Source organism: Manis pentadactyla, chromosome 2 (genome assembly GCF_030020395.1).
Source record: "Manis pentadactyla isolate mManPen7 chromosome 2, mManPen7.hap1, whole genome shotgun sequence".
Taxonomy (NCBI): Eukaryota; Metazoa; Chordata; class Mammalia; order Pholidota; family Manidae; genus Manis; species Manis pentadactyla.
In genome coordinates, this window is record NC_080020.1 from 200524009 (window position 1) to 200536985 (window position 12977).

General features: G+C 35.6%; 2 protein-coding genes across 5 annotated transcripts in view; one reads left to right on the plus strand and one right to left on the minus strand.

Moving 5' to 3' along the window:
- ABCG5 (ATP binding cassette subfamily G member 5) overlaps positions 1-7566 on the plus strand; it is a 32395-nt gene extending 24829 nt beyond the window's left edge. For 2 of the 3 annotated variants that reach the window (XM_036925615.2, XM_036925617.2), the window contains exons 12-13: positions 3636-3748; positions 4589-7566. In XM_036925615.2, coding sequence (XP_036781510.2) covers positions 3636-3748; positions 4589-4782 — 307 coding nt within the window. In that variant the 3' untranslated portion in view covers positions 4783-7566. Of the gene's footprint in view, positions 1-579; positions 2975-3635; positions 3749-4588 lie in introns of those variants that run through there. The other variant, XM_036925616.2, reaches the window with a different exon arrangement.
- A 26-nt stretch (positions 7567-7592) lies between these two features.
- DYNC2LI1 (dynein cytoplasmic 2 light intermediate chain 1) overlaps positions 7593-12977 on the minus strand; it is a 30355-nt gene continuing 24970 nt past the window's right edge. For both annotated transcript variants that reach the window (XM_036925619.2, XM_036925618.2), the window contains 3 exons: positions 12633-12730; positions 12121-12213; positions 7593-7656 (listed from right to left, as the gene is read on the minus strand). In XM_036925619.2, coding sequence (XP_036781514.2) covers positions 7594-7656; positions 12121-12213; positions 12633-12730 — 254 coding nt within the window. In that variant the 3' untranslated portion in view covers position 7593. The remainder of the gene's footprint in view (positions 7657-12120; positions 12214-12632; positions 12731-12977) is intronic.

Genomic DNA, 12977 nt, shown 5'->3' on the forward strand with positions numbered 1-12977 from the left:
GATAAGAAAGTCATAACAAGAGGAAGAAAACCAATCCATCCTCCAAAAAAAAAAAAAAAAAACTTCACAGATATTAACAAGCTAAATAGCATGAATTTAGTCTCTATTCCAGTTCTCAGTTCTGAGTTACTTTTAGGAAGTAAAAATAGTTAGATAAGAAAAGAGCCTGCAGGATAAAAGAATGCTCAAGAAAATATCAGGACTAGAAGGACATTCACCAAATGTTAACAGTAATTATCTTTGGGTGATATTTATTTAATTCTTTCTTTATATTTTCCTATATTTTGTGAATTTTCAATAATGGACAATCATCATTGTATAACCAAGAAAAATATGTATATATACACATACATACATACATTTTTTAAAAGTAGTAGCAGGAAGGTTGGGAAATTTTAGAAGGATGAAAGTGGTCCTAGGCACATAGGTGATGAGAGTGGGATCTAGTAAGTCATCTATGGGTCTCAAAGGAAGAGTGAAGTGGCTCTCTTTTTTGACTTAAAAATAAAATTAACAAAAAAGCTACTGAGCATCTTTTATATTTAATTATATTTACATGTTTAATTATTTAACTCTCAGAGCAATCCAGGTAAGAAAACTAAGTTCAGACTTGACTTTGCTCCAGTCACATCATTGTGAAGATTCTCCCAGGATGCACTGGCTCCCTGGAGAGAGGAATGACTCTGGAGTCAGTGACTTCTTCTGCCACTTGGCTGCCACATGACCATGGGCAAGTCACTTTTCTATCTAAATCAGTATTGCCATTTATAAAATGGAGATAATGATCTTGGCCCCACCTACCTCAGGAGATCAGGAAGAGCAAATAAGATAACGTGAAAACATTTCACAAGCTGTAGTGAGTTATATAAAGGTGAGACAGTATAAAGTGAAGAAAGCTAGGTTTTGATCGGTCAAGAAGGATTTTTTACAATGACACCATTAGATTGTGTTTGTCTATGTTGCTTAAGTGAAAAATGCACAAATCAAATCACCCTAGGGGTATGGAATCAGCCAGCAAGTACCTGACCCAACCTTGGTCAGCCATCTCCTTTTTTGTATTTGATTCATTATGTATTCCAATCAGTCTGGCACTATTTCATGTATTTGGCTTGCAGGAAAAGGGGATTCAGTGTTCTAAAAGAAGAGGCAATGGCTAAATATTGACAAATGCCCTTGGGCTCTTTGCAAAATCTCAATATCCCAAAGCTTCACCTGGGTTCCACTCCCATCACTGATTTGAAACTCCCCTCTTGAAGGCCATATCAATTTCCTAGTCATTAAGTTTTTATTTTTCCTTCAAGTCATCACCTCTCCTGACTGACTGACTATAACACTTGCATATTTGGCTGTCTTCTCCTTTAAACACAAATTGAATAGCTTTGTTGTTCTTTCTGCTTACAAAATAGTGCAAGTTCTTTGGGGGAAAAATGCACACATTGCAGAAATGTGTAATGAAGTAAAAGTTACCTGAAGTATCACAACCCAGGGGAAAATTTTGTTGTGTACATTGCTGGACTTTTAAATGATCTTTAACAGAAGTGAGATTATATTGTTGTGGAGTATGCATGCTGATTTCCCATTTATAAGGGACAGTCCCATGTCAGTAAATTTAGATCTATGATTCCTCCCTCTCGGAAGTACTCCAGTGACTTCCCCAACATAGCCTGGTTCTCCTGTTTTCATTGATTGTTTGCTGCCCTATGCCAGCTGCGGAAAGCCAGCCTATCCTTCCTTCGGCTAGACGGCTGGCTCTGAAAGCCTCCTTTGTTTTCTGAGAGCCCATCATGTGCCTCTCTTGTTGCAGTCTACCTTTAAAGACTATAAACCTCTTGGGGGCAGCAGCTGTGTCTCATTCATCCTTAGGGTTCTCAGTGGCTGGCCCAAGGCCTTGACCCAATAGGTTTGCAAAAAACATTTATTGAATTAGTGAGTAAATAAATGACTATTCTCTCTCTGGACTGCCTACACACTGGATCAGTCACCAAATCAGTTTTCTTCTCTGATGTCAAACCGCAAATGCATGTGGACCTTTTACTCTGTGGTGCATTGCAAAATGAAGGCACACGGTTCCTACCTTAGGGGGGTAACAATGTGGCCAGCTGGGCAGCTTCTCTTGTGGCCACCATCCTATTCCAGGTCTTTATCATCTCATACTTAACTACTGCTGTAAAGTGCTCCTTTCTTCTGATTTTCCTAGTCTGCCCTTATTCTGGTCCATTCTACTTGCTGGTGCCACATTAATTTTCTTAAAACACTGATTTCAGCATGATCTTTCTCATGGTCCTTCAATGTCAACCTACTGCATGGTCCTGAAACAGCTGGTTCCCAGACCAAACTCACTTCCCACTGCTTCTACTTCAAATCCTCTGCTCAAGCCTTTCTGGTCCATTCAGTTCCATATGCAGCCCTTGCAATGCCTGGCTCATACCATTCTGTATTCCTAACATGTCCTTCCTCTTCCCCTGCTTCCTCCCAAGATTCCTATCTACTCTTTCCAATTAGCAGCCTCTCAATGTGGCTAATTCAGTTTTGTGCCCTAGAAAACTGCCAATTAGTGAATGTCATGGAGTTTGAGGATCACTTGGGAGTAACTGAAACCATCAGTACTAAATACAAGAATGTCATGGACATGTGGTATTGGTTTTTTATACTTCCTTGACACAAATCACTCAACACTGTGTATTTTTATAGTCTTAAGAATATATACTCTATGTCTCCAACCACATCGTGAACTCTTTAGGGGGAGGATACTTCTTTTGAATTCCTCCAGCACCTAAAACTTCTGCCTTGCAAACAGAGACAATTTAGTACATATTTGTTGATTGATAGAAGCTATATTGTGGACCAAGAAAGCCCCAAGATCAGCATACAGTTTCTCTTGAGGTAGACTGAAGGGGAGACATAATTCATTTTCACAATGAATGTCTGCTTGCTCTCTCCATCCTTTTCCCCTTAGAGTTCTCAATTCATATACTAACACTTTCAAATCTGTGGGGAGACATAATTCATTTTCACAATGAATGTCTGCTTGCTCTCTCCATCCTTTTCCCCTTAGAGTTCTCAATTCATATACTAACACTTTCAAATCTGTTTAATCATAAATATTTTCCTCTAATGTAATGTTAGGTGTGTGTGTGTGTGTGTGTGTGTGTATGTGTGCGTGTGTGTGTTTTATGTTTATACCAGTGGTGTTTATTTAAAAAATTAGACACCAATCCATCATCAGGGGATTATTAAATTAAGGTTTCTACTATAATGGGCCACTGAGCTATACTTTAAAATGATGGAGTGCTATGCTTACTGACTTGAAGGACATCTGAGACACATGTTTGGCTGAAAAAAAGCAGGTTATGAAAGAACATAAAGAGTTTAATTCCGTTTATGTAAAATTTTATAAACACATACATACATGTTACATATATATCGCCAAAATGTTAACTGTAGTTATTTTTGAGCAGTGGTATTTCTTTAACCTTCTCAATATTGTTTGAAGATTTTTATAGTGAACATTATCTTTGTAATAAGAGATGAAAAACTATATTCATCTTGGGAAACATAAAGGTTGCCTTTCTTTTCATTTAGTAGGATATTCCCAGAGCCTACTGAATTTTGTCTCTTCTTTTCTTTTTCTTAAGAAACACAGAAGATATGCCCATTCCTTTAAAAATCTTAAGTTATTTTACATTCCAAAAATATTGCTGTGAGATTCTTGTAGTCAATGAGTTCTATGGACAGAATTTCACTTGCGGTAAGTATTCTATTTTGGAATATCATTTTTACATATTACTCTGAGGAAAAAATTCCCTGAGGGAAATATGTTTTTTAAATAAAAGCTGCATCTTTTAATAAAAAGATTTAAAACCTTGTTTTGAAATAAAGGGTAACATTTCTTTCATTTTTAAAATAAAAGAAAATAAGTGGTCAAGTCTGTCACCTGTCAAAGGCCAATAGCTTAGGGCCACTCTGATGTTTTTAGAAAATGACAGACCTAATGTATACCTAGGTAAACTCTAGTATATCCTGGATAGAATCAGTTTCTATACCCACTGAATAGAAAAAATTGAAGCTGGTTGCAGTGGCCATAATGTACATAGTATATAGCTGAGTAAAGCCATTTTTGGCAAAAGTCTGTTTCCCAAGCCCATGAGAGGGCAGTGGGAGCATAACAAGAGCATTCTGGCCAATGGAAATCCCAGGCCACTCTGAGAAGACAACTAAAGAACAGGGTAGAGTTTGGAAGTTATTTTAAATATTCTTAGGTGATAGCATCAGTAACCTTAGAACATTCATTGCTAAGTGATCATAAGTGATTATGACTTTTATTATACTATGGTGATGAATATGTACCCAAAATGAAAACAAATACATTTCCATCTTCAGATGAAGCCAAGACCCAGAACACTCACTGTTGCTTCATCTAATAATGAGTTCTGGCTGTCTAAAATGGCCTAGCTTAGAGAAAGACATAGATACTTAATGAAGAAGGGTACTTAGCAGGGAGCTAAGCACTTAGTGGGTATTCGTTAAATACTTGATTAAATCGCCTGGGAAGGAACATATCTGACATTGTCAATCTTTTCCCTGGCAGGCAGCTCAAATGGTTCTGTGACAGCTAATCCAATGTGCGCCTTCACTCAAGGAATTCAGTTCATTGAGAGAAACTTCCCGGGTGCAACCTCCAGATTCACAACAAACTTTCTGTTTTTATATGCATTTACGCCAAGTCTTATCATCCTAGGGATAGCTGTTTTTAAAATTAGGGATCATCTCATTAGCAGATAGTAAAGAACATTGTTATAAAATAGAACTTAAGTGCCTAGATGTGCATGACTGCTTTGAATGTCTGAAATAAGAATGTCTGTGTTTCTTGACAGAACATCTTAAGTTTTTTAACCATTAAGACTCCATTTGTGCCCACTGGATTCATGCAGGCCTTGAACACTATTCCAACTTGTAGGGACATGTTGTTTTGAAAATTGTGACTGAGGTGTTCCAAAAATGTGAATAATAATAATTCATAAAGTTATGGGAGACAAGTGTGACTTTTCATTTTCTTTGTTCTAGACATAGAAAAACAGGTCAGTGAAAAAGATTATGCTTACATTTGATAAAGGATTTGGTAAAAAGAAAACATCTGAATGATTACTGACTGTAAGTAACAGAAAAGAGAGTTGTGGGTTTGACTGAAGCAAAGCATCATACCGGAGTGGGTAAGAATGCTATCAATATCATTTAAAAACCCACACTTATGTGCACATATCCATGAGAGGTTAGAGGTACCTGATCAAGTGGAGAGGATATAGGACAGATGTTAGATGATGAAGAACACTGATTTGGAGTACCCAATGAGTTCAATGAGCGTTTAAATGAAAAACTGCAGGAATGGGCTGAACTGGGAACACAGCACACCAGACAAAACTCTGGTTATGTGTTTAGAGATTTGTTGGCTACTTTTCACTTTTTGCAGAGTTTACTAACAAAATTAAAAGTACATATTGCTAGATAAAGTGTATGGAGTGAAAAATGACATCTTTAACATTAGAGAACAGCTGTTAATTTTAAGTCCCTACAGAAAAGATGCTCAGCTGCCATAACATTTACACTAAGAAGAAGAGGGTTACACATCAGGAATTCATGTCCTTGAACCGTTAAGATATACTGATAAATACAGACATCTATATTACATATTTTTAGGGATGAAATGAGATGAAATCTTTCTGATCTATTTTCAAGTAATTCATGTACAACTCTGAAATGAAACTGTCGCAATGTTACCATGGTAACTTTGAGTGAGAATATCTTAGAGAGTACATGAACTTGTTCAGTTACTGTGACCTAACTTGTAAAGAATGATAAATTATAGCATTTGAAATGTCTCACATTATAGTAGGAAAGATCATTTCATTAAGGAAACCACAGTAAAATTCTATTTCTTAGAACAGTATTTAAGGATCTGGAGACATTGGTAAATTACCAGAATAGTACTGTCAATTTTTATAAAAGGTCTTTGACACTGATGATTATGGTATAATAGTTACATAATGCCTTACAGATTATATATGTCACATCAGTTATAGACAATTCTGAAGATGATAATCTATTAAAGTAGTTCAAAGAGAGTCCCACAGGAACCTCTTTTGAAATCACTGATTTCAACTTACTAAAGATATGGGTGTACAATGTAAGTAGAAACATTTTCTACTATTCATATGTAGATGAATTTCATTCTAGCTCAGAAACATTTGGAAAATTGACAAAGCACGTGACTTCAAGCTATTAAATGTTAGTGATACCATCTTAAAAAAACACAATGACTTTCAACATGTGACAGTTTATGTCTAAGTCAAAAATGGACAGTGATGTACAGAATAACCAAATTATATAATAAAAATTTTTATTACTATTGTGGAATAGCCTGTTTCTTCCCCAAAATGGGCAGCAATGTGTAAAAAAAATCAAATTATATACTAAAAATGTCTATTACTATTGTGGAATAGGCTATTTCTTCCCACCATATCAGTGATATTTCTGAGCTCATAATGCTCACAATTATTTTAAAGACAGTTCTTTCTCCATAGTTAGGTTGCCTGTCTGATCCTAAGACATGAAAACATGCTGAAAACCCCATTGTCAAGAGTGTTGGAATTACTAGTTTAGGAAGTCGCATTTCATTGCAATAATCAGGTAGTTAGCAATCCACTTAGATATCACTCATTCCTCTCAGTGTTATTGGGGTTAAGTGTGCTTATTTGAAGCTAGGTACATGGCATATTATAGTTGACATATATTGTAGGAGAAATAGAAGACACAGACTAAATGATGTTCCTGGTAAATGAGAGCAATTATGCTTACTCCAAATTGAACCTGGCTAGCAGGTACACAAATCTACAGGATTAACAAGGCTTGCTATTCCCCCTTGGAAATGATCTTGGTTATTACCAATTCATGAAGTTTTGGCTTACTTATTCATAGAATGTCTCCTTAAATTTGCCTGTTCTTCAAAAAGTTATACTCCAAAGAGTAGGTGAGAATCACCAGAAAAACTGATTAAAAATACAGATTACTGAGCCCCATTCCAGACCCACTGATTCAGGATCTCTGGGTGTGGGACTCAGGAATGTGCACGTTAAATCAGTACCACAGGTGCTCGGGATGCCCCACTGTTACTAAAACGATGAAAGCTGAGAAAATAAACCCATTCCAGTTTTCTGCCAGACACAGCAGAGAACTCCTTAGAGAAGGAATGTGTCCAGTATGAGCACAGAACGTTATAACTGTTACTAAATGCTCTTCTTTCATATATTCCCGAAAACAGATGCAGAAACTGAGTATCCTGTACTTACTTACACATGTTAGGGGAAGACATTAGAGATTCTTTTAACTTTTTAAAGAATATTACATGTAATTACACAATCTTCCCCCCTTTTAAAAGATATAAAACTATCCAGGGAGTTACACTAATACAAGACCTTCCACTTTTCCTTTAACAAATCACACATCTTTATTTTCTTCATTTATTACCATAATAGTTAATTAATAAAATAATATTGTGTTTGGGAAAGAAGAAATAAATATGTGATAGTCAAATTAGGTTCAAGAATCAAGTTCAATTTGTTTCCAAGACATTGAAGAACTTCTTTTGTACTGTTCCAGTTCCTAAAACAAAAAAATGTATTACTTAAAAATCTAAAAATTAAACTAGGTACCTTAAAACTGCTTTAGCACTTTTTAAGGAATAACGTTGTAGCTTTATCATTCTTAAAATTGCTTGATGATTATTTTGTAAATGATTATACTTCGGAATTATTTTCTAGAAACATAGTTTTCAGTTTCTGTGTAACCTAAGCAGCATTTAGAGATGAATTTATTAAAGTTTTAATCAAAATTATATACTATATAGTAAACACGAATTGTCTTTCAACTAATTAAATAGGGTGTTTGTTATACTTAAGTATTTTAAAGTGATACTTTTTAATTGTTTGCTGTCCAACTCTTATCAAAACCTGTTTGAAGTTAGCAAAGCATCCATATTTAAAACATATATATCCTTTAACCCAGTGATTGTGCCTTTAGAAATTTATCATAGAATTATAGAGAAGAGCACAAGTATATAAACAGGATATTCACTATGAATGTTGGCACATAACTGGAGACAACTTACATATCTCCAAGTAAGGAATGATTAAATACATCAGTAGTCATTTACATGTGGCTTCATAGGCAGCCAACAAAAATAATAGTAGTCACATGAGCCAATGAAAAAACAAAACAGGTGGAGAGAGGGCAGGACAGGACACTTCCATTTTCTATTTTATATACTTCCATATATTTTGAATTTTTTTCCACAATGAGTGTATGCTACTTTCACAATTCATGAAGACAAATTTTAGTAGGGGTGGAAATCCTGCATGAGAGGATTGATATACAAAAGGGATCATTTCAGGAGTTTGCCTCCTGACCTCTTACATGTTGTTCTATTTCTAAATAACAGTACAAAGTATATTATTATTCCAGATAAGCAAAAAGAGGTTACTCTGCAAGATAAGGCAGTCATTGCCCTTTGGCTAACATAACCGAAGTTCACTGTTGCTATGAAAAGAAAATTATATTCTCATTTTCAGAAAAACTGCAGATTGTCTCTTTCATACTTATACTCTAAGTTATTAAAATTTAAATGTTAAAAGTTTTAAAACTGTTACTTCAGTAACAGTTAAAGACTTCAGAAGAATTTTTAGAGTAATAATTCCAAAGTAGTCTTACAGTTTGATATATTTTTTTAAATGAAATCAATTCAGTTCACCAGTTATCTACCATTTAGGGTTTCGAAGATCGTTAGGTTACAGAACTCACCATGTCCATTAGATCTTCAGTATTGCTATCATGTGAACTCAAGCTAATATGATGATGCCTTAAAGGAATAGCAAGCAAGAGGGTTTTCTTTATACGGCAATTCCTCTTGGCTGCTTTAGAGAACCATTTTAAAAGTAAAGCAAAACCAAGAAAGGTTTCCACCCTGCCTCTTGAAAACCTCTGAAGTTTTCAAATATAAACAGACCAGGCTTCTCATGCTTAAAACAGAATCTTCAATGAAGGATAGTAAGAACATTTCACCCTGAACTTGTGAATCAGTGTGTGTGCGTGCGTGTGTGTGTGTGTGTGTGTGTGTGTGTTTAAATTACAGGACTAGGGATTATAAACAAGTTGCTTTTTGAAGATAAGGACTCAAAATAGATACATATGGTTGATGGAGATCTTAAAAATAATTGTTCATCCAAACTTTTTTCTTTTCCCTTTTTTTTGCTTTCTTTCACAATAAAAATATAGAAAAGAAGTAGAAGGGTTCAGCAAGTGCTTTCTATATTCACATTCCCTTAAAAACAGAAATGCTATAAAACTAGAGGGCTTTTAAAAAATAGTAAATACTGAGAAAGTATTTTCTGGAGCCCATGTGAAGCATGACAAATAGAGAACTTTGAGTAATTAGAGAAAGAAAACTCATTAGGAAGAACAGTCTGCAGGAAAGGTGAAAAGGGTCTTAAGGCTGCCCCTCAAACCTGCGAGAACTGATGTCAGTCCTCTGAGAGGTCTTCCCTGCATCTGTGGGGACTGGGAGCAAGAGGGATTCTGGACAACCATCATAAATGACATGTTTTACTACCAAGGACTTACAGTAAGGTATTATGGAATACTGTGGTTTGGTGCTTTCCCCACACCAGCAGGATTATTTAATAGAAGTGTAGCTCAAGAGAGTTTTTCTGGAGCAGAGGATGGACACATCTTTCTGGCCTAATAATTACATACGACTGGGGCCTTTTTTGAAGGCTGAAGTGTTGGAGGAACTGAATGGAACTCATGAGTCAGCCTCTCCATCTTAGAAGTGACCTGCTCTAATTTCACTGCCAAAGCTTAAAGACCTTGGACTTTATTTTCTGTTTTACTCTTGACAATTAAGCCACTAAAAACAGGGTTTGGGCATGAGCAAGGAGTCAAAAGGAAGATCATGTCTGGTCTTAAGCAGGCACAGGGCCAGTTTTCCACTCGTGTGCAATTATATTTTAGTGAAACAGGATGTTATCTTTCCTTCCAAGAAGGGTAAGAATAAGAAGTAACTATTTGGGTTAAAGATATGCAGACATGTAGCACACAGTATAGACTTCTTTAAGCATTTACAGATAGCTTTTAAATAAGAACATACTTTTGTGTAATTGTGGAAACCCCTGAGAGGTACATTTCTTTTAAGTGAATATTATTATTGTTCCAAATGGCAAATCAAATCAGATCTAAAGGTTACAATGCTATTTTCACTGAAAAATGTTATATGACAATAATCATATTAAAAGATAAAAAAGATAGGTCATGTGAAGATAAGAGTTGTAGACAGCTGGCTAGATTTTCACTTAATGCAGATGAATTCTTTTACAGACTGTGTTAATAAAGCTGATACTACCTATCTAGCCTGTACAAAAATTGAAAATGTTAGTTTTAAATGTTCAGAAGAAAATTAATAGGAATCTTTCAAAATTAACCTGTGGAGAATTCTCTCATACCTAAGTCAGCTTCTGTGTATATCAGTGCACAGTTAGAAACAACCATAAGGCCCTGAAACTATTTTGGAAGAACATGAAATAATAGCAATTTAAAATTTGGGGTATTAGAATGCTAGAATTTGGATGTGGATATCAGTTAAATAATTGAGCATCAACTGGTAATCATGAAGGTAACTTTAAAACAAGCATAAAATTATGTTAAGATACTACATAGTGTGCAAACTGAAATGAATGCAATTCATCTATTAAAACACCATGAATGAAATTGGCCTAGAGGCAAAACTGGGATATTGTAACTTTCCAGGTATGTTAAAAAAAAAAAAGAAATCACGCAGGCAAGAGAGTATAGTAATTAGTGAGGTACAAGAATTGAGTGAAGAATGTGGGTATTGGGGTTGCTTTCCAGTTCCACTTAGAATTCCTATGGTTTTAGATCAGTTAGAGAAGATGGATTTGAATATGAAAACTCACAATGCTCTGAATATCCTAGCTCTTTAATAATACCTATGTATATAAACATCATAGAAGGGATCACTATACAATATAAACAGATACTGTTATCAATAATGGCAGTTAGTCATTGACTTCTAGATAAATATTAATTCAGGGATGACATGCAACTAATCCATAGCCAAGCTGCATACTTAATTCGGGTTACATAAGGTCATTTTACTGTTCCTACAACATGACTCTCACTTTGCTACAGCTACAAAACCCTCTAAATATTCATGACATATTTTTCAAAAGTCTTCTGGACTATATTTAAATAAAATGTTTTGCTTACTAATTCTAGGGCCCCTGAAGGGAAAAGGGTAGTGCTGAGAACAATACCCTGGTCACTGCTCCCAGGGAAGGCTGTGTTCAGGTTATCCTTGCAGCAGTGTGACTTCTCACATTACACAGTTCTACGAATCCCACCTGAGAGGCTGTCAGAGCATCAGTTTATAATGCTTACTAATATAAGGTTAGATTCGGCACAGTGGCACATTTTATCAAACTAAGAGGATATCTGAGAAAAATCGAATATTGGGCCATGTTGAATTGACTAACTTCTGTATTCTTACATCAAACTTGTGTATCAGAAACCATGTTATCTGGGCATATGTGAAATGTCTCCACTTTTAACCAGCTTCCTGAGAGAGCCTGGGTTTTGTCAGCTGGTTTATGTGCTTTCAGACTGGGCACTCCTTAATTTTTCTGCCACAAGAAAAGCATAGGTACACCTGAATATCCTAATAAAAAACAAAACCTTTTAAATAATCCCACAAAAAAAAGAATATTGGGAAAGTGTCTCCCCAGCAGCAAGATAACATAAGCAACTTTAACATAAAATAAACTGGAAAACCCAAAAAGGACATATGAACATTAAGTCATTGCTGGGTGGTAGAATTATGGTGATTTTTAATTCCTTCTGTATACTCATCAGAATTTTATTTTTTGTATAGTGAAGACATACTATTTAATTTTAAAAGTAAAAAAAAATGGTAAATTAACTGAGAAAAATCTATAGAACTCTAGGGGTATTTCTGTGATAAAACTCAAGATGAAATAAAGTATATGTTTAGGGTCATACCTGATCCTTCTGAATTCTCATTTCATCAACTTCACTTTCAGCGTACTGAGGGTCTCTTGCAGGGTCCTTGATATCTTTTAGCGTGTTGATACTCTGAAATTACAATTCTTTAAATCATGTCATGCCCATAACCCAAAACCTTCAGTGACTACCCCCTGCCTCACAAACCAAGCTCCTGTTTCTCGGCCAGCCACTGAGGACTCACTCTGATCTTTGGAGTTTTTATTGTCACTGTCACTGCTTAGGGCCATTACAAATTCCACCAGGTCCTCCCCCTCCCTCTCCTTTCAGATGTTGTCTCTCCCTAACAGCCAGGAGTTCTCTTTGCAAGTGGTGCAATAATGGTGTCTTACACATCTTTTAAGCTCATATACAATAGGTTTTTAGTGAATGTTTCGTTGGTTTTTGAGCATGGGAGTAGAAAATTATCATAACAGGCCCTTTGGAACATTTCCCAATAACTGTTGAATAGTGCTAAAAATTCTTGTTTCAACAGAATTAGAAGTATGTACCTTTGGTGGAAAGAGCTTTTCATACACTTTTTTCCACAACTCCATTGGTGAATTTGCATGAAGCTTTCTGATGTCATTACCAGGAACAGGAGGAGATCCTAAAATTGAAGTCATTACAAACTCTGTCAATAGGACAGATGACACTTATAAAAGTATAAATCTTAGATCACTATTTCCCCTCTCCCTAATATAGGCACCATTAAAATTTGCCCCAACCCAGTGTAGCAAGGCCACTGGGGCAGATACTAGTACCAGAGGAAGGGGAGAAAGAGCAGTGAGTAAATGGTCATTTTCTTTTCCAAAACTTAAATTGCCACCCAGCAAAAAATATAAAGTTTGATATTC